Genomic DNA, 21,724 nt, shown 5'->3' with positions numbered 1-21,724 from the left:
CAATATCAAAACATCACCCAATTAATAATTGGGTCCCAACACATAACCAATAGTACATTCTTTGGATAATTACTACATTACCCCAAGCTTGGCTTATTCAAGCCCAAGGCCCAATCCATAGGCCCAAAAGTCAACTATGAGTCAAAGCCCATCATATGGGCCCAAGCCTATACATGGTCTTATTCTAAGGCCCAACATTATATAATCATTAAGGCCCAACTATGGCCCATATATGGCCCAATTTTCCAAATTGGGCCTAAACCCCTTACATGGGCCTTACCCTAGGCACATTAAATTATCCAAGCCTAATTGTTTGTTTTTGGATGGCCCATTATTATCTCAATCATCAAAGCCCGATAAAAGGCCCAACTATAAACCCAAGTGGGATTAGGTTTTCACATAACATGATGATTAGGGTTAAGTGTCCTACTTAACCCATTAAGGACTTAATCCACTAAGGACTTAATCCATTAATTCCTATATCGCTTAGATTAGTCTTTGCCAATGATTATTATTTAATATTTCAAACTATTAAATAATTCTCGTGTGTGTGTCCCGATTAGTTCTCAGAATTAGGGTTTTATGCCCTTAAGGTTTTCCAAACCCAACACTAGCCCATTAGCCCATTGGTTGGGCTTTTAGGTCACTATGGGCCTTATTGGGCCCATTAGGGTCTCTTTGGGTTAACTAGGGTCCATTAGACCCATTAGGGTTTCCTTAAGCCTATTAATCAAATGTTTGGGCTTTTATGTCCATTAAGCTTCTTTTGGCCCATTAGGGTCTATGTCCCTTGTCCAAACACCACAAACGAGTCACCATACAACGAGACACACCGCCACCCGACACGGCGGCCGGAGGCGGCAGCCACCACCCTAAGGTGGTGGTTTTCAACTTCTTTCCATTATTCCATTTTTACAATAACTCAAGAAATAACACACACACGCACCGGTGGCACATGGCGACAGCCACCATCTCACGGTGGCGGTGGTGGCCATTCCCGATTTTCCATCCAAACAAAACACGCATACACACATTACTGATAGCAACTTGTGAAATACATTCAGCCACCCACCTGGTGGCGTCCAGCGGTGGTGATAACATGAAATGGCGAACAGCAGCTGCAAACACCAGTGGTTTGCGATGACAACCACCACCTCACGGTGGTGGCGGTGGTCTCTTGATTCCTGCCCACAAAACGTATGCTGCTTCATTATTAGCTTCTAAAATGACCCCTAAAGCAAACACTCATGCATTCAACCACCTATAAGGCGGCAACACATCGCCGGAATGTCACAGAAACAACGACCAATGGCGGCAACGGCCCAAAACGGCGACGAAAGGACTGCTGGTGGCAGCAACCGGCGTATACGGTGCCGAATCACCGAGAATAGCGAAGGAGAAGAGAGGGAGAGGCGGCAGATGGGCTTACCATCAATTTTACGGTCACTCACGACCCTCGTAGCAACAAAACCCCACTCGATCGTCAGTCTTGGCGGCCATCTCGATGAACACATCGTTTCCAGTAGCGGGGCTAGGACGGCGGCGATCCTTAGCGAGGCAGCATCGGTTGAAATCGTTCCAAAGGTTACGGCGGCTGGGGAAGTGACGATCTAGGGTTACTCTTCAACAATACAACAGGAGGGAAGAAATATGTCGGGTTAAAGTCCCACTCCCATCAAACATAAACCTTTACACAACTGACGAGTTTAGTGCCTCCCCATGAGAAACTTTTCAACCAAGATCCGAAATTTACTGTTTAGACCCTCAGCCTTAAAATCCTTACAACTTAGGTACAAAAGTAACCAAACAGTCCCCAATATCTTAATTATGACATAATCAACCCCTCCACCTCATTTCCTTTTAAATTAATTCCAAGTAATTACCACGGAGCCCCTGTCTTCATAAATATTTATAAAATGGTTCCCAAACACACACTATCAACCTCCGACTTATAGAAATGTGGCAATTAACTCCTCGAACCCAACACCCTGCATATATAATTATTTATTTTAGGCTACCCTGTCTTCTTTATCTTGAAATTTTTCAACAATCTGATATTGACTAGACTTTAACATCATTTCGTTAACAGGGAAGTCTAACCGATTGAAGTTAGAGTTTTCAGTAGCATAACTCTTCTTGGGAATCTTCTGAAAATCATGCATTTCCCCATATAACAACGTAGCTTCTATAGTTTCATAGCAGTAATGTTTCGTAGGATCACCCTTTTCCATACCAGGAGGGTCACTTTTCCTTTGACGAAGAATGCTTTGAATTTGTTTTTGCCTTTCCATTTCTTTTTCTAAGTTAGCCTTCTTCTCTTTGACAGTTGGTTCAACACTAACACCCTTTCCCTTGCCTTTTTCTACTTCAGTTGATTGAGGTGGATTCAATGAACTTGATTCCCCAATGACAACTCCTTTCATTACATGCCTCGTTGTAACCATAGTAGAAACAGTTGAAAATGAAGTCTTGGGCAACGAAGTAGGAATTTGAGTAGACATTACTCTTCCAACGACCTTCACATCACTACCATTTTTTAATGAACCACTTCCCCCCATACCAGCGTTCGATCCCATACCAACACTCACACACCCTTCTCACCCTTGCACCTCTGTGCGAACAGGCGGGGCATCAGCTGGCATCATATTAATCAACTTCGTGAATGAAGCTAATTCAGCTTGAAGAGTAGACTCTAACAATCGAAACTTATGAGTTAAAAAATTTGGAGTAAGAAATAATGATGAAGATGAACCAAGATCCGAAACAGACTCCATTAGATTATTCAAGAGTTCTTTCAACTACGCGCGACTTCCTGAGCATCAGACTCAGCCTTTGAATCAAAATTTGGAAGTATGGAATTATACCACTAAACCACATTTGTGACAGCATCAACAATTATATCCACCTTTCTGTGAAGAGATGAATAATTTGATCAAGAGCTACAACTTCCTTTTCCATGTCAGAACGAAGTTCCTCAATCTTTAGGTTCACATCCTCACAAACCTTTTTGACATATTGAATAAACAAAATATCTCTTTCTTTTGCAACTGTTTTCAAATCCTTAAGTTCATGATTAAAAGAAGCATATTGAGCCTTAACACGCAACTCATTGTTTTTGTCCATTTGATCCATTGTATTTTTCAAACGAAGCTCTTAAGCCTTAAGCATCACATCTACTTCGATCCTAAAGACATGATTTCGAATCCCAACATCAACTTGAAGTTTTAATAATGAATTGAGCTTCCTGTTGAGAATTTTGAATTGCTTACCAAACATAAGCATATGATCTGGTATATTCTCTTCTTTTGGATCAAACTGAATGTCAGCAAAAGAGACCATTTCATCATCACCTTCAGCGGTATCATCATGGACAGATTTAGGGCCTTCAGTGGATTGACAAAGAAATAACGAAGTAATGGGTTGTTCCAGGATGTTTTGAAAAGTTGGTGATGTAGTGGATTGAGGTAATGTTGGAGAAATGGGAGTATGAAATGGTGGTAGAGAAGTAGTGTCTCAATAGTAGATGTGTCGAAAGTGGATGAAATAAGAATGGTAGAAGGACCTTGGGATTTGTTATTCAACACCCCATCACCCTTTTTCAAATTTGCGTCCATATCATATATGTTCATAGGGATGCCTGAAGTTCAAACCTCCTAAGAAATTGATTCGGCAGTCGAAACATCGGGTGGTATGACTGTAGTCTACTCATGGGTAGATACATGCAAAGGATCAACTTGATTGTTGGTTGTATCCACATGATATTCTTCCACATTGCCACCAGAACCTCTAGTCTCCTCGAAAATCGACTTGAGTGGAGAGTCCCTCGACGGTGATGGAAATCCCATATCATTTTGATGAATTGGAGACTAAGAGTTGCCATTGTCTTCAAAATCAGTCTTAATAACCACTTCGTCCAAAGGATCTTGAACATGCTTTTGCTTCTTTTGAATACTCTTTACCATATCTCTTAGCCTTTGCTTTTTGGATACTGGGGAAACTAGACCAGGAATCTCACAAATCTTGATTCCTTTGCGAGAAAGTTGAGGTTTGTGAATACGTTTTGAACCAGGAAACCCCTTTTGGTGAGGACAAGGACTTTTCAGTAGTTTCTTCTTTGATAATAGGTTGCTCATGAGAGTGGCGAGGCCTTTGATCCATTTTCTTTATATGCTTGAGAACCCCAGACTACGAAGGCATAACCTCCTTAGCAGATTCTTGAACAACCTTCTCTTGAACAGGTTTCTTTGTTTCCTTCTCAGTTGGCACAGTAGAAGACTTAACAATCTTTCTAGGAGAAGTATCAGGCTTTGATGGACTAGCCTTGGTAACCTTCTTGGAACCCTTTATACGTTTAGAAGTACCAACAACACCTTTCGCAAATAATACCCCAGTTTCAATTGAGGGATTGATAGTTTGTAAATAAGCAAGAAGAATAGGATCGGCAGGATTGAATTTCTGAAGCATAGTATCAGGAATCCACGCCACGGTCGGAAAAATATCCAAATCATCCGTCACAGCCTTAGGATGTTATTAAATGCCAAAACCAGCCTTAGGATCATCAACAGGAACCATGATCCTTTCTTTTTCGTAAACATAATTTAGTATCAGGCTACAATAACGAGCACAAGAAAATCCAGCAACAACACTAGTATTAGCAATACTATTTGCAAACTCTTTCCACAACTGAGTTACATAATCAACCTTTAAATCATAGTACAATCCTACAACCATAGCATAAATCTCTAGTTTTGCCTTATCCAATCCAACACTTCGACCAGTTAGGCATCGAAGAAATATCACAAAAAGAAAATTCCACATACAAGGAAGAGATGATTTCTTAAAGTCACTTATCTTGGTAGGCAGTGGTTGATAACCCATTTAGTTGAAAATATGAACCACCTATTTAGTCGAAACCTCATAAAAAGGTTCTTCGTTGGGTATGTTCAATATTTAAACAAACTGCTTCTTTGATAACTTGTACTTCTTCTCATTTGTCAACTGAAAAGTGACCACTTTGGTCATCTTGTTGTACACAACAGTGGAACCAGCAAGCGACAGCCATGTCATTGGAACAGAAAAAGAGGTCGACATTGCAGTAGATAAAACGGAGTGATTCAAAGTGACAATAAGCATCCGCAGTTCTTCAGGATATTGTTAAATATCAGGTTGAAATCGGTAATTAGTACCTTGAATCTTCAGTAACGGTTGATATGTGTTGTTATCGGTGGTTTGAGAAGGATCAATGTTCACATTTGTGGCCGCCATTGTTAGGGTTTGAAAGTTTTGGAGAAAACAGAGCGTATATGGAAAGAGAATTGTGAAAATCTTGATTTTGCTCGTGTAAAGTTGGAATGAGATTACCCAAAACCCTTTTATACGTAAACCCAAACTGTGAATTTGAAGCGGTTAACCATTAAAACTGTGCCACGTATTTCCTTGTAAATCGGACCTATAGTTGTAAAAGTAGCCACGTCTGAAAAGTAATGAGCACTTTTCCTTGAAAATTGTGAAAACCAAACCGTCACATCAATCAGTCATTTTGTGTACCCCAAGAGGATAAAACCGTCAGAGAACCTTTGACATGGAGGTTGGGCTCTTTCGCTTTTGGGTTGCGAAGAGAAGTCATATGCCAGATGTTTCGAAATCATCAGTCTGAGTTGGTATTACTCAGAACCTCAAGGATTTCAGTGTGTGCATAAGTGTGCCAAAAATTGGGATGAGATCAAGATAATAAAAAATTTAAATATGTGATGTCAATTACAAATCGACGTAAATGCAGTAAAATCCCAGGAAAAGATCACTTCATTCTACATCAAGAGAGATGTCGAAAAGCTTGTGTGGTTTCCCGTAAATTACAATCAAATACTTATAGAGAAGTATCGAAGGGCTTCTTTTTCAAGGCTTCGCGGGTGGACTGAATTTCGTTAAATATCACAACTCAATATAAGTGTGAGAAATTGTAAGCGAAATTACATGTTTGACTAGTGTAGTCAGTGACAAGTATGCTTTGGAAAATATGTAAAGTAACTAACGATCAAATTGATATTCAAACAGAAATCATATTCCAAGAAAAATAATTAAGTATTGGACCTTGTTGGGCAAAAATGTTGTGGGTGTCGAACATTTTATCAAGATCACTCAAAACGAAAGAATATGTAACGCCTGGTTACTGGTACGTCTTTAACTTAAATTTATTCCTTTTATAGAGCAACTCGACGAGTTGGGAGCCCCAAAATCTGGTCTAATTCCACCACAGGTTGCTGCCGGTGAAGCTGAGAAAGCTGAAGACCGACGTCAGGGCAAGCGTTGTTGTCGTTCCCAGCCAACGATGTTGCTGCCGGAGTATGTCGTCAGCCTCCTAGCGTCGTTGCTACTCCAGTCGCCGACGAGGACACGAGCAGGCGCCTCCTTCTCCTACCACTGTTGTTGTTGTCGTGGCTTGTTGTTTTCGTCGCCAACCTCTTCGCCTCTTTTTCAGTCCCTTCGTCACCCATGACCTGCCGCTGCTATCTCCGGCCGATGACGTTGCTATTACTGTTTCTGTTGAAGATGAGTTGTCACCGGTTCATGGTTTTTCTACTCGTGTGTGTTGGCGTGTTGCTTGACCGGGAACCAAAGAGAAACCACCGCCACCACCATGAGGGGGTGGCTGCCATCACCAAAACCATCGCTACCGATGTCGTGAGCCTCCAGGTGGGTGGCTGGGTCCTTTGTACAAATCAGAATCGTGTGTGTGTGTGTGTTGTAGGTGGTGTTTGATGGCCGGAAAACGAAGAAGATACCCACCATGGCTGCCAACCATGGTGGCTGCCACCATGTACCACCACCGGCCACCACAAGGGTGGTTGTGTGTGTTATTGGGATTTGTGTTGTAAATTGTAATCGGTGCTAGTATAATCAAAAGAAAAACTCTTAACCGCCACCGTGAGGTGGTGGCTGCCGCCACCAGCCGCCGTGTTGGGTGGCGGTGTGCTTTTGCTTGTGTTAGACTGCTTTTAGGATACTTGGACATAAATGGACTAGAACCATAACCACCACCATGAGGTGGTAGCCGCCGCAGTGAGCCGCCGTTTACCACCATTACCCGAGGTGGTAGTGGGTGGTACCCAACTTAGGAAACCCTAACTGATCCAAAGATTTAGCGATTGGGCCTAAATGGGTTGTGATTGGGTTGAAAACCCTAATTAGGGTTTAGAAAACCCTAATTTTGGAATTATTGGTTTGGACTTATCGGGACCCACATTTTGGGCCATTGGAATGGAATTGTGAATTACACCTGATCACACCATATGATATATCTAGTAGAGTGATGGACTTAATGGATTAAGTCCTTAATGGGTTAGGTGAGAAACACTTACCCCTAATCCTCATTTTATGTGAAAACCCTAATTTCATTTGGGCTTTGAGTTAGACCTTTCTATTGCGCTTTGGTGATTGGGATATTGATGGTCCATTCATCCTCAACATATGGACTAGAATATTTGGATGGGCTTTAAGGTAAGGCCCATGTGAGGGGTTTGGGCCCAATTTGGAAAATTAGGCCATAGACGGGCCATAACTGGGCCTTGATGATTATGAGATATTCGACCATTGTAATGCCACATGTTTGGACTGGAATAAATGGTTGGGCCTTAGGGTAAGACCATGAAGAGGTTTGCGCCCAATTTGGAAAATTGTGCCATATGTTATGCTTTGATTTATAAGTTTGACTTTTGGGCCTTTGGATTGGGCCTTGAACTTGAATCAAGCTAAGATGGGGGTAAAAGTAGTCTTTTACCCCCAAGCATGGACTTATGGTTATGTGTTGGAACCCAATTATTAATTGGGTATTGTTTTGATGTTGACAGTTCGGGAATCTGTCATCCAGCAGTCTGGGTTTTCGTCTGCGGGACTTCAGCAGTGCGAGTTGAGTTACCTTCCAGTAGAGGTGGGTCTAAGGCACCAATGTCATCCCACCAGTAGGCGATTATTTATGAGATGATTGTCTTTGTGATAATTGTCTGGTTTGCCACTATCTGATATGCTATATGTGCTAGGATGCTCTTATATATGTGTTCGTAGTAGTAGGGTTGAAGTAGTCCCCCGATACCGGTTGAAAGATACCGAAGGGGTAGTCAGTACCCATGCATGCCTAGTAGTATGTTCATGATATGTTATTATGTGGTAGTGGTAGGGGGTGAAATAGTCCCCGGATAGCGGTTGATAGATACTGAAGGGGTAGTTAGTACCCATGTATGCCTAGCGGTATGTTCATGATATGTTATTATGTGGTAGTAGTATGGGCGAAATAGTCCCTAGAACCGGTTGAGATAAACCGGAGGGTAGGTCGGGCACCCATATACGCCTGACAGGGGTAGGTCGAACACCCCGGTATGTCTGACAGGGGTAGGTTAGGCACCCCGGTATGCCTAACAAGGGTAGGTTGAGCACCCCGATATGCTTAGGAGGGTAGGTCGAGCACCCAGATATGCCTGGAAGTATGTTATTATATGGTGTGTTGTATGATGGGGGAACTCACTAAGCTTCGTGCTTAAGGTTTACAGTTTTGGTTTCAGGTACTTCTTTTTCAAAGGAAAGGAGCCGGCTCGATTGTAGTGCATCACACTATGATTTCCGCACATGAGATCTTTGGGATTACACTCTGATATTATTTTAAAATAACTTTTTTTGATTATTGACACTTTGGTTTTGACATGGGATATTATTACGGATGTTTTTATACTGTTGGTTTTATAATAACTCAATTAAAAATGAAATTTTTGGTCTTGAATTTTGGGATGTTACACTTCGTGTCCATCTATCCATTGGTGGATATGCAAGATCAAAATCCAATGGTGCATCTTCGAACATTTCTTCCATTTCAGAACCATCACCTGGATTGGACATATTATCATTCACATCAAGAAATACATCAGTTTGAATATTCGAAGAATTTGGTAAAGATCCTTTTTTCTCCCCCTTCAATAATTGGATCAATGTGATGATTCTCCTCCTTGACATCGAAATTCATTTGATTATGCTCCCCCTAGAAAGTATGCTCCCCCTCGACATCATTAGTCAAACTGAAGTGCTCCCTCTCGACTTGATCATTAGGTAAAACTAGCAGACTTTCGTTGTGCATTGGAAAATTTGTTGAAGAGGTCAAATCAACATCATCCTATGTTATAGTCGAATTATCAGAATGCTTCGAAGATTCAGGAACTTGATTATCATTAGCATGAATTTCTGCATCAATATCCCTATCAGGAACACCAAAGATTAAATCGTAATCAAAATCTAAAGAATTCAAACTTTGAGATTCATCATTTGATTCATTAATGATTGGATGTTGTTCAAAACTATTTTCAAATCTTTTAACAAAGTAATCATCAAAGGTAAGATTAAAGGTTTCTTCGATTTTCCTGGTTCGCTTGTTTAACACCCTATATACCACATAATTGTGAGAATATCCCAGGAATATCCCTTCATCAGCTTTTGACTGAAATTTCGAAAGGTTGTCCTTATGATTCATAATAAAGCACCTGCAACCAAAAACATGGAAAAAAATTATATTTGGTTTCCTATTGTTAATGATTTCATAAGGAGTTATGTTAAATCGATGATAAGTAAAAGATCTATTTTGAGTAAATCAAGTCGTTGAAACTGCCTTAGCCCAGAGATATTATGGGAGATTCGCATACATAAGCATTGTTCTTGCTGCTTCGTAGAGAGACTGGTTCCTTCTTTCGACAACACCATTTTGTTGAGGTGTGTAAGGAGAGAAAAAATTATGCAAATTTCGTTTATCAGTTAAAAATGAATAAAGAATCATATTCTTGAACTCTGAGCCATTATCACTCTTGATCTTACGAACCTTTTTCTTCAGAATCAATTCAATTTGTTTGATGAAGTCGATCATTACTTGAGCTGTTTCAACAGTCGAAGGGTCACAAAGGTCAATGTGAAGAAGTTCCAAGGGTTCAATGATCTTCGAATAAATGACAATCGGATGAACTTGTCGATGTTGTTTTCCTTGTTCGCAAGTTGCACACAAAGTATCGTTATCAGACTTTAAGACAGGAAAACCACGAACGAGATCCTGTACCACCAATTTATTCAGATTCTTGAAATTTAAGTGTGAAAGACGTCGATGTCATAGCCAGCTTATGTCTGATGATGCTTTTGAGAGTAAGAAAACCGAGGGAACACCTACAATGGGTTTGAGGTCAAGGGTAAACATATCGCCTTTTCTTTTTTACTTGAGAAGAACTTCTTTGGTTTCTTTCTTCGAAATGACACTTCCTACTTCATCGAAGACAACTTGATCACCAGTGCCCACAACAAGTTGCGAAACACTTATCAAATTGTTTTGAAGACCTTCGATGTATGCAACCCTATTAACTATGAACTTGCCATTCGTGACTTTGCCATAACCTTTTACTTAACATTTGTGATTGTTGCCAAATTTCACCACACCAACATTATCTACACTTCGATAGTCTCGCAAGTTTTCCTTCCTACCGGTCATGTGACGAGAGCAACCACTATTAATGTACCATTTGTCTTCATATTGCTCGTCACACAAAACCTGCAATTAGTGAAAAAAGTCAGGTCACCAAGGCTTTTTTTGGTCCTTGATGATTAGAGACAAACACATTGTGAAAAGAAGATCCTAACACCCAGTTACGAACTTTTGATTTCAAACTATCAATTAAGTCCACTTTGTTAGACAAGGGTATTGAAATGAAATCGTTCGTTGGTTTAGGATCAACACTGACTTTCACCTTTTTCTCCTCAGTTCGTTTCTCATCAACCTTGGCTTTAGAAATAGCTCTCCACTGTTGCACTGAAGGATTTGACTCCTTTGAAGAAAGGCTTCCTTCTGACGAAGCATTCAAGTAGTTCTCATAATCATGTTTGATTTCTTCTTGAGAAAATCTTCCATATTGAAAAGGCTTTCCTTTACCCTCCAGCTAATAATTGATATTTTTCACATCGGTTTTCCTTTTGAAAAACGAAGCTTTAGATGTTTGTTTCGAAGGAGGATTGGGAAAATTCGGTTGTCTAGATTTGAATGTCACTTTTCTTTTTGCATTGTCATTCAACTTTTCAAAATATTTTTTTTGAAAACACTGGCTTTGCTTGTGATTGAAAACGATTTTGAAAACGTTTTTGACAACCAATATTTTATTGATGAAAAACTTGTGGTGCATTTGAAAATCGGTTTTGACTTGAAAATTGAGTACAATTACTTTGTATATTGGATTGAAAATCATTTCTATGATTTTGTGAAAACTTATTGTTCTGATGATTAGAAACAAAATTCTTTGATCATTGATTTTTCACAAAATTTTCACTTCTTGGTTTTTAAACACGTGATTTTGGTGGTGATTTTGAATCATTTGAGTTTCTCTTTGAAAAATCTTTTTGTTGTGTAGCAGGTTTTGAAATGGGTTTGTTTTCAACTAAAAATTTATTTTGAGACTTCGTCTGAACATGTTTAGTCATTTATTTTTTAGACGTTTTTGGTGATAAAACATGTTGTTTCTTTTTGGACTCAAAATTTTGCCAATAAACTTTCTTTCGAGCTTTGGTCATCGAAATCCCATTTTCTTTTGAAATCTTTTCAATTTGTTCTTTGATATTTTGAACATTTTGATTTATTTTTCTAAAACTTTGTCATTTGTTTGTTGTTCAACCTTTGGTTTTCCAGATTTAACCACCCAATTTCTTTATGGTTTTTGTCTTTGGAAAGTAGACGTGTTCTTGTTGAGGTTATTTTCGACTGTGCTTTGGTTTGAGAAAAATCTTTCTTTTGAAACTCTCTTGTTATCCTCCTCAATAATTTTGTTGATTTCAGGTTTTACTTTATCATCATTTCCTGAAGTAACAAACACCTGATTTGGAAAGATAACTTCATATGTGCATTTGAAGTTGGGATAAACGACATAACTCGATTCGAGGTAATGATAACCTTTTTCCTTCATTACTTTGTTGAACTTTTCAGTTTCCTCGTAAACCTTATCTTTCTCATCATCACTATCTGTTTGATAATCTTCGACAGTCACATGGTCAAGATCATGAACTTTGAAGTTGAGGGTTGTTCATTGTGAACTTTAACTGAATAATCATTATAGATTTCTTTACCCTTAGCCATAGAAGTGATATTAATGACAAATAACCTTGAATAATAAAAAACTTCCTCCTCAATTTCACTGATATTATCATAATAATCTTCAATATCAACAAAATTGTTTTGAGAGTTAGATTTCGAATTCTCAATTATTTTTAAAATTTTTATTTGTTTGTTTTTGGTCAAGGTCTCATTCACAATATTAATAAGATCATTTGCATTTAAACAATCATCAATCGTAACAATTCCACATGCATATGTGTCATTTGGGACCTTATCAAACTCATATATTTTCTTTTCACAGTCATAGGATGTCAAATCAATTTTCTCCCTTTCGAAAGCTAAAAAGGGTAATAACATTTTATGCTATTCTTTTCTAATGTCTGAAAAATGATGCAATGCAGTCAATTTCCCGTAAGCCGAATTACAGTATATATTTCTTTATTCAAGCAAAATACTATTATCAGTTCGAAGACTGTCTATATCACACATGACATTTGTTAAATGTAAATCTAAATGATCTATTTTAGACTGCTTGGACTCCAAACATCTTTGAGTATCTAGCAATAATTTCTTAGACCTTTCAGCATCACTACTAGCAGAAATAAGCAGATCATTAACATATGTAATAGCTTCATCAAACTCAGATAAAATCAATTTATATGCACTATTAGGAATATTAAAGGATTAGAAAAGAGAACGTTCTTGCGAAGTTATACGAGACTTATGTCTAGTGGTCGAAACAAAGCATATCCCTATAACATTCTCCTCATCCTCTTGGTGAAACCTTGCGAACATCGCTCCATGAGTCGGGTTTCACATCTCCACATCATCTGATCCTAAAGACCAGATTGATACGTCGCTTCCTCATCATCAATTCCCTTCACAACCAAAGACATTCCTTTAGTTTTCGCTCTTACTTCTTCAAGCCTCTCCACATAGTAGGACTCATCCTTGACTCTACTCTTTTTCTCATCTCTCTTCTTGAGCATGCACTCACTAGCCATGTGGTTCACACCATTGCAATAATCGAAGTTGAACCCTGAATCTCCTTTGAGCTTCTTCTTCTCTATCTTCGCTTCCTCAGTCTTCACTTCCATTTTCTCAATTCTCTTCTCATCATTCACATTCTTCCTAGAAGAATTTCCTTTCATCTCACTTGCTCTTGACTTTGAATTAAATGGATTTTTGAAGAATTTCTTCACTCGGTTGTTCGAGTAAAAATCCACTGCTTCATCTTCAGAATTAACGATCAAACCTTCATCATCCGAACCCTCATTTTCAAATGTTTCTTTCTCAACTTCTTTACTTGCCACATTCGACATCAGCGCCAGAGGACCACCCAAACTATTCCTCGTTTCCTCAATAATCTCATTTACTTCATTTTCATGCGCCTTCAACACATTGTAAAGATCACTTAGAAAAAAGTAGTCAAAACTTTGTTGATTTTTTATCATCAAGCTGACATTACGCCATTCCTTACGAAGTCCCATGATGAAAGTCAGGTTGAACTCCATTATTGACCTGATGACTCCATATTTGTTGCACTTGTAGGTTATTTCATTCAGATGATCATAATACATCTTAATTGATTCACCTTCTTTCTGCTTGAATTCTCCTAATTCAAGCAGATACTGCTTAACATAACTTATCTTAGTCTTCTCACTCCCTTGGTACTTTTCCTTCAATATGTCCCAAATTTCTTTTGATGTCTTGCAGCTATGCAAATAGTTGTAAACAACTGGAGGAAGAGCACCACGGAGTTCGCGCATACATCTTTTCTCGTTTTTCTTTGGTTTTTCAGCTTGTTGAGCAACATCTTTACTTGCAGCAACAGTTCCAACATTTTGTAACATAGTCAGAGAATGGACTTTACCAATGATGCATTTCCATAGATCTTCATCGATTCCATTCAGATAGTCTTCCATATGATGAACCCATTGATCATAGTATTTTGGAATCAACATAAGGATTTTTGTTGATGAACCGAGAAGATGAGAATAAGAGGTCATCGTGTTCATATTAAAGTTAGCCATTGTTGTATGGACGAAATTTGTGAAAACCTGCAGAAACTGATATTTGATGAACAAAACTTCCAGAAAATAGAAGCAAATCACTCGATTAAACAAACCGAAAGCAGAATCGAATCAATACAGACGATCTATATTGATTTTCGAAATCAAAAGTGCGGAATATTCTGAATCTTGAACTAGACTCAAAAACTTTTAAAAACTTGTGAAAATCATATCGCAACTGTATGAATCCTGCTTTGATACCAAATGTAGTTGTTATTAATCGAGTATATGAAATGAATCATAGTATATATTGAAATATGGACACAGAATGTAAATATGATCTGGTTGGCTCGATTACGCTTTTGAAAGATACAGAGAAAAATAGAGAACAAGTCGAAGACTCCAAAAGATCACTCTAACTCACCTATCCCATATTTATAAGGATGACAAAAGCATACAAAAAATACATAAGGGTCTAAACAATACAGCTTCGACACTAACTATGCCCTTATGCAAAAACAACAAAATAGTCTTCGACACAAAGACATGACCAGGAATGCTTCGACACCTCACAATCAATTTCGACCCTTACAGTTCAAGGAGAGGTTCCTTATCGATTTGGTTCCGATCCCTTTGCGTGGTTTGAAGGTGATCAACAGAATGGATTGGTTGGGGCCCAATGGGGCTATGATAGATTGTGAGCGTCAGTTGGTGAGAGTTCGAACCCCAAGCGGGGGAGAACTGGTTATTCATGGAGAAAGAGTTTCGCATGGACCAACTCTCTGTTCAGCTGCGAGGGCTAGGAGACTCCTTCAGCAGGGTTGTTATGGGTTTTTAGCTTACGTTTCAGATACGAGGGTGGAAGCCACGCCAGATATGAGCAGGGTACCGATTGTGTGAGATTTTCTTGATGTATTTCCAGAGGAGTTGCCTAGGGTGCCTCCCGAGAGACAAGTGTAGTTTCGTATTGATTTAGTACCTGGTGTAGCTCCTACAACCAAGGCGTCGTATCGTCTAGCTCCGCCTGAGATGCAGGAGTTGTCTACGCAGCTTCATGAGCTGCTAGATCGGGGATTCATTCGTCCGAGCGGTTCCTCGTGGGGAGCACTGATCTTGTTCATGAAAAAGAAGGATGGGTCACACAGGATGTGTATTGATTATCGGGAGCTGAACTAGCTAACGGTGAAGAACCGTTATCCGCTCTCAAGGATTGATGATTTGTTCGATCAGCTTCTGTGTGCATCTTGGTTTTCCAAGATTGACCTTCGATCAAGGTATCATCAGATGAGGATCATGGATGAAGACATACCGAAGACGGCATTCAAAACTCGTTATAGTCATTACGAGTTTGTGGTGATGCCATTTGGGCTCACTAATGCTCTAGCAGTGTTCATGGATCTTATGAACCGGGTTTGCAGACCGATGTTGGATCGGTATGTGATTGTTTTCATTGATGATATTTTGGTATATTCAAAGACCAAAGAGCAACACGAGCAACATTTGAGGGAGGTGTTGGAGACCTTGAGGAGGGAGAGGCTCACGACATCTTACATGGGATAATCATTAATGAGGTGTTCTCATACGTGGCTCGTCCCTCACATATATCAGTAACCTAATTAACAAATCGGTCAAATAATATTGGTACATTAGTTTTCTCCAAACATAAAATGTTTTTGACTTCAGTTTTATCTATATCCATAGCAGACAATGAGATTCTTTGTTTTAGAAATGCAAATTTGAGTTAGGAGGAACCAATCACAAAGAATCTCGTTGTCTGCTATGGAGATGGATGAAACTTTTTGCTAGGTTGTTCTTTTGCCTTGGTAGTGCAAATTCTTAATTCTTTTGTCTTCGAAGTACACATTTGAGTTGGGAGGAAGCAAACACAAAGAATTTCATTGTCTGCTATGAAGATAGATAAAACCAAAGTCAAAGACATCTTCTGCTTGGCGAAAACTAAGGCATCAATATTATTTAACCAATTCGTGAATTATGTTACTGATATACGTGAGAGGTGAACCATGTATGAGAAACCTCATTATTGATTATCCCAAGTAGGATGTCTTGAGCGAAATCTACAAAAAAAAATTGTTCATAAGGAGTAAATGTTATTAAGAACTAAACGTGTGCAAAATATACATTATATTACCCTATTAACTTATTTTTCCGACTAAACCTGAAATAGTCAGTTATAAAAACCAAATGTGAAAAAAAAAAATCAGTAACTAATATAATCAAAATAGAAAATACATTATCTAGTAATTATTATCCTAGATAATATAATCAAATTTATTAAAATCAATAAAAAAAAAATTAAAATAGGTATACGTGGGTGAGTTGGTCCTGCGCGTGTGTGTTGTTTTGGCCTGTATTTTGCTACTAATCCGCCCCTAATTTTCTACACGCACGGAATCCCGTGGGAGGATTCTGACGTCTTCCCCTCCACAGCACCATCGATCGAAAATTACTCAGGTACCTATCGCCTGTCAAACTCCTTCCTTATTGCTTTTTTCCGCCATGTTCATCCATCAATTTTGCATTTTCAATTTAATCCCATTTGATGAGCTCAACCATGGGATGAATTTAGGTTCATAAGTTTTGAAACCCCACCCTTGATTGGTCACTACGCTTGTTTGAACTAATTCAAAGTCTTACTCGTTTTTGTTGTTCTGGGAATTGAAGTAACGAAGATGCGATGTAGGTCATATCTAGTCCAAGTGATAGAATAGAGGGAGACCGTTGAAACTAGTATACAAATTTGTATTTCATCAATCCTATTTGATGAGTTAAGCTATTAGAGCAACTTTTTAAGATGAATTTAGGTGCATCAACCTTCAAAACCCCTATTATTTACACTGCTTACTTGAATGAATTTGATGCAATTCAATGTAGGTCCGATGTAGTTGAAGTGATAAAATATATGGAGAAATAATGGTATGAATTAATAGAATTTAGGTTATATCAGTCCTTATATAGAAACTCATAGTTGTATTCCTTTATAAGCTATAGATTGCACTATAAGAATAACAAATGGTAACCCCTTTCTTGATGCCAAAAACCAATTAATGCTATCAAAACATGGTTTACAGGCTCCTGCATGGTTCCAGCAATTCTAATGCCATCACCTGGCTATCCCAATAAGCTTTGTACAAGTGTATATTCAAGATCAAAGGTGTCATCTACTCTCTTAAAAACTTCATCCTCATTTCAGAAGACATTGTATGCTCGGTTTTGGATCTTCCATTTGACACAACCTTTTCTTAACAAGGACTCCATGTGAGTAAAATCTTCCTTTTGTTCCATTAACATCAGTTGCAGTCCAATGCATGTCAAACACTGTACAATACACCTTGTTATGTCATGTCCTACATTAACGAACGAGACTTAAATTATGTAATGTGGTCCAAACTTACGGTTTTAGGAAGCTTGACACTGCCTTAATTGTTAGTTTTTTATGCATAGGAGGAAAGTGTCACGTATAAGAAGCAGTGCAGACGGAAGTGGCTTAAACCCTTCAGCCCCAAATAACAACAGCAGAGGGACAAGGCTTATCAGGGCTTTACAAACTTTTCAAATCAGATTAAGTGAAAGAATTAAAGACTTGAGAAAAGATCTTCCAATGAAACTTTTGTTTTTCTTGACGGGTTTTTATTGTTCGACAGCTTTCGCGACAGTTATAGGACAAACAGGTGATTGGGATATTCTTTCAGCTGCTTTGGCTGTGGTGGTTGTTGAGGGGATTGGGGCCCTCATGTATACGGGGTCTTTTCCGTTGTTTGATAAGGTGAGGAAGTTGGTTACCATGTTTAATTATTGGAAGGTTGGTCTTTCTATGGGTCTTTTTTTGGATTCTTTTAAGTATTAGAGGTGTCTGGTTGCTCAAGGAAATCTTTTTTTAGTGAAAAATAGGGGTGACCTAAGAGATCACTTGGGCATTTAGTGCCCTTCATTCAGTAAAAAGATATGAGAGAGGTAAATCACAGCGTCCCAGATACAGATACAAGGAAAAGTTACTAACAAAATACCAGTTTGGATTTGGAAGAATGATGGCAGTTAAACTTCATGCCAACATGAGATACAGGATATGCACACCATTTTACGTCAACCTTTTGGTCCCATGTAATGTATAGAGGAAATTAATTTTTGGTAGTTGTTGCTTTAGGACATAAACCTTATTTTTATTTGAAATGATGACTAGATAACGAGGTTTATTTTGTATATGTATAAAAGGGCAGATAACGTACATGTTTTTATGCATTGAAGATTCAATTCAACATACCTTTATTAGGATTTCTTGGTTAAACGAAATGAGACGTAGAGAGTAATGAAACAAACAAGGTAATTGAAATATAGAAATTAAGAAATGAAATTTTTATACTACATGGAAATACAAAACTCAACTAAAGCTGAATTAAAAATCATTGTTTTTGTTATTTTTTAGAAAATAATGTGTTAATCTAATTAAAACCACGAAAATTTTGAAGAAAAAAATGACATTACAATTGCATAAATAGAAAAGAAGACATCAAAGCAAACTTAAAAACCAATCAACTGGACTCATATAAAACAAGTCTATTCTACTGCATTTCAGCAATGACAACAAAATTGGTGTGATTACAAGAAGCTTGAATGAAGCTCAAGTATCATATCATAGTAAACACTCGATGAAAGCAAAATCACAACCTCCAACCCTTCATGAACCACCGAAAACCTACAAGGAGCAATACAAATGAGGGTTTAACCAACATGCCTCCAACTTCAAATAATATTCACATTTAAATTTGAATAAGTAAATAAATAAATAAATAAATCCTTACCCCAGCCAAAACATCTTTTGAGAGTCCAGCCTTTCTCTTTTCTGCATTGTCTCTGACTGGTTTTGTTTGAGGGAATTGACGAGTCACTTTTGCTGCCTGCGGCTCCTCAGAAGTCGATCCAGCCGCTTGCTGGATCTTATGTCTCTGCTCACAAGGGTAAAATGGTCATTTCACCATCCAAGAAATAAGTTGTAGTGGTAGTAGTAACATATCATACCTTCTTCAATCGTTCATCTATGGAACTTAAAGCACGAGACTGATCAACTTTTGCAAGATAAAAGTCCCTCTCTTTTTTAGCAGCTGATAGTTCCAATTCCAGTTTTTGCTCCCTTGTAGCATTCTTGTATGCTGTGTATATTACAATTCACAAGGAACCAAGTCAACAACACAAACACACACATGCAAGAAATAGCAACTTACTTTCATCTTTTTCTTTCTATTATAGCATTCTATTTTCATGTTTTTCTTATTAAAGGAGAGTATAATGCTATAATAAACAAATCAGTGGAAGACAAAAGTATGTTTTACTATTTCTTGCATTCAACCCCAATAAAAAGGTTAAATGAGATGGTAAACTAAAGGTATACCTATCTCTTCTGTGAGATGATCCCATTTGAATTTACTCAAATATTTAATGTTCCAAAGGTCATAATAGAATGACGACTTCTTCCTCCCACCTAATCTTGCAAGGAAAAAGGAAAAGGAATCCATAATTAAATAGTAATTAGCAATTACTCAATCATAATTAAAACTAAATAGAAATTTATGATTACCTATTTGTTCACCATTCAACATTGAAGCAGTTCTTTTGGCAACAACTTTGTTGGTAAATTCTACCCATCTGCATGCATACATGTGTAAGTATATTCTAAAGAAGCCATGAATCAAGAGAAACACAATCCAAATCCAAAGTTAAGAGTTAAAAAGAAGGCATTAAAGACTAAATAAAAGTAGGATATTGTACAAATTACATACCCTTCTGTGAATCCTTGGCCACGATAGCCACCAGCTTTTTTACGATGCACATGAGCTGAAGGATCTGTAGATATTTTTATAGTTACTTGAAGAATCAAATTCATCAAGTAAAATAAAATAAGTAAAAGTAACCTTCGGGTGTGAGATAAATTCTTTCAAGCTCTCCAAATTGGGATAGAATTTGACGAAGCTTTATAGGATCCATACGTGGTGGAATTCGACTCAAATAGCATACCCCACGCTTATCAGCCTTAGCAGCTTCCTTCAATAAACGTCTTTTTCTTTTCACTTTTCTTTCTGCCTTCAATTTTTCTACCTCTTTATCAGTATGTTCCTTTTTGGAATCCTCTCCTTTGACTAGTTCTTCCTCAGACATTCTTCTGAAAGTTGTTTAATATGATTAGCTTTACTGCATATGTTTTTCCTGGGTTTGGTGGTTTAGCAATATACTTATATATTCAAATAACAACGCACACCAAGTGTTTGTTAATACGCCAATGATAATATAGAATTTTAGCTAGACAATAAAACGCTCGAAAACTCTGTCTATTCGTAAATAAACCATAATTAACATCTTAGGCAGTCGATGTTGCTAATCAGTACTCAAAACGGCAAAACCCTAAAGCCAAACTGCTTAAGGAACACAGGTTTGTCATACCCACCCAAGAACCTAATTTTACAACATAAAGATACGACGAATTCAATAATCGCTTTGGTTTAAACCCAGTTTAGTCCTTTAGGTTTCAGCATAAAGGAGAGAAATATCGACTTTATTTTAGGAACTGAAAAATCAAAATCCCTAATTTACTTACCGCCTATGTGCTGCTGGTTGGAAAAATCCGAGCAGTCCGGTGACTCTGATAAACGGCTGAGGCTCTAGCTGTAGGCGTGTAATGGGGGTTCTGAGGAGAGCCTGCGAAGGGGAAGGGGAGGTTTATAATTTTTTTTTTTTTTTTTTTTTTTTTTTTTGTAAATTCAGTAACGGTTTGAAAATTTTGACACAAAACAGCAAAGGAAAATATTCATTATTTCGTATTTTCGATTTCGAAGAAAATGAAAAGTAAATTTTAAGTTTTTGTATTCTCGAGTTAGGAGGAAAAAAAAAAAGTAAAACTTAAAATTTTTCTTCCACTCACTTTCTTCTCAAATCCGGCCAATTTGGGAGGAAATTTTGGAAGGAAAAAATGGCTCCCAAAATCTTTTTTCTCTCGTCACTTTCCTTCAATTAATGAAACTCGGGAACACAATTTTCCTTCGACACCCCTCACTTTCCTTCCGTATCCTTTCATTTTTCTCCTTAAGTAGAACTCGGAAACAAGACGTAAAAGAGAAAGGGAAAATAACTTAACAGGGTAATCATTTTTATCGCTTTGTTCACATTTAGATAACTTCTTTATTTTTGTACACATTTGACGATTTAACTTGTTATATGTGTTCACATATTGTCATTGTCACCGTCTATAGCAGGTGATAATGGTAATATGTGAACAAATTAACAAGTTAAATGATTAAATGTGTACTAAAAAAAAGAAATTTGTCTAAATGTGTACTAAAAAAAAGAAATTTGTCTAAATGTGAACAAAACGAAAAACTAATTACCATGATAATTTATTTTCCCCACTTTTAATAATGATTTTATTTTTCATATTTGTTTGTATTATTTTTTTCAAACGTTATTTTTAAAATATCCATAATTTCCTAAATATTAATTAAATAGTGATCCGTTTTAAACTTTACTTTTCAATTAATAAATAAATTTTTTTTGTGAAATATTTTATATAGCCTTTTATAATTTTTTTTCTTTT

General features: G+C 37.6%; 2 protein-coding genes across 3 annotated transcripts; one reads left to right on the top strand and one right to left on the bottom strand.

The window, feature by feature from the left end:
• Positions 1 to 16,486: 16,486 nt before the first annotated feature.
• On the top strand, positions 16,487 to 18,384 carry LOC145062113 (YCF20-like protein (DUF565)). Its single transcript, XM_079009747.1, has 4 exons — positions 16,487 to 16,599; positions 17,217 to 17,403; positions 17,590 to 17,911; positions 18,027 to 18,384. The coding sequence occupies exons 2-4, from the start codon at positions 17,225 to 17,227 to the stop codon at positions 18,027 to 18,029; spliced, it is 504 nt and encodes a 167-aa protein (XP_078865873.1). The 5' UTR covers positions 16,487 to 16,599; positions 17,217 to 17,224; the 3' UTR covers positions 18,030 to 18,384.
• Positions 18,385 to 18,663: 279 nt separating this feature from the next.
• On the bottom strand, positions 18,664 to 20,872 carry LOC145062112 (RNA-binding (RRM/RBD/RNP motifs) family protein). Of its 2 annotated transcripts, none has more exons than XM_079009745.1 (8): positions 20,732 to 20,872; positions 20,052 to 20,299; positions 19,920 to 19,983; positions 19,718 to 19,785; positions 19,532 to 19,621; positions 19,162 to 19,292; positions 18,945 to 19,088; positions 18,664 to 18,838 (listed from the first exon to the last, which is right to left on the bottom strand). In XM_079009745.1, exons 2-8 carry the CDS (start codon positions 20,293 to 20,295, stop codon positions 18,821 to 18,823), a joined length of 759 nt encoding a protein of 252 aa, XP_078865871.1. In that variant the 5' UTR covers positions 20,296 to 20,299; positions 20,732 to 20,872; the 3' UTR covers positions 18,664 to 18,820. The 2 variants fall into 2 exon arrangements, with proteins under 2 accessions (XP_078865871.1, XP_078865872.1); XM_079009746.1 differs by having other exon boundaries at positions 20,052 to 20,296; positions 20,732 to 20,868.
• Between the last annotated feature and the right edge of the window lie 852 nt (positions 20,873 to 21,724).

Source organism: Lactuca serriola, chromosome 7, assembly GCF_051521515.1.
Source record: "Lactuca serriola cultivar US96UC23 chromosome 7, Lser_US96UC23_V15, whole genome shotgun sequence".
Taxonomy (NCBI): Eukaryota; Viridiplantae; Streptophyta; class Magnoliopsida; order Asterales; family Asteraceae; genus Lactuca; species Lactuca serriola.
The sequence above is the reverse complement of the archived record's forward strand: the minus strand, read 5'-3'. Positions and strand labels throughout refer to the sequence as shown.

Excerpts from the sequence above, each read along its gene's own strand:
- LOC145062113 (XM_079009747.1), top strand. The coding sequence starts at position 17,225 with ATGGTTCCAGCAATTCTAATGCCATCACCTGGCTATCCCAATAAGCTT. Across the intron at positions 17,404-17,589 it reads TTTCTTAACAAGGACTCCAT|GAGGAAAGTGTCACGTATAA; the intron begins GTGAGTAAAATC and ends TTTTATGCATAG.
- LOC145062112 (XM_079009745.1), bottom strand. The coding sequence starts at position 20,295 with ATGTCTGAGGAAGAACTAGTCAAAGGAGAGGATTCCAAAAAGGAACAT. Across the intron at positions 19,622-19,717 it reads GTTGAATGGTGAACAAATAG|GTGGGAGGAAGAAGTCGTCA; the intron begins GTAATCATAAAT and ends TTGCAAGATTAG. Across the intron at positions 19,293-19,531 it reads TCATCTCACAGAAGAGATAG|CATACAAGAATGCTACAAGG; the intron begins GTATACCTTTAG and ends TAATATACACAG.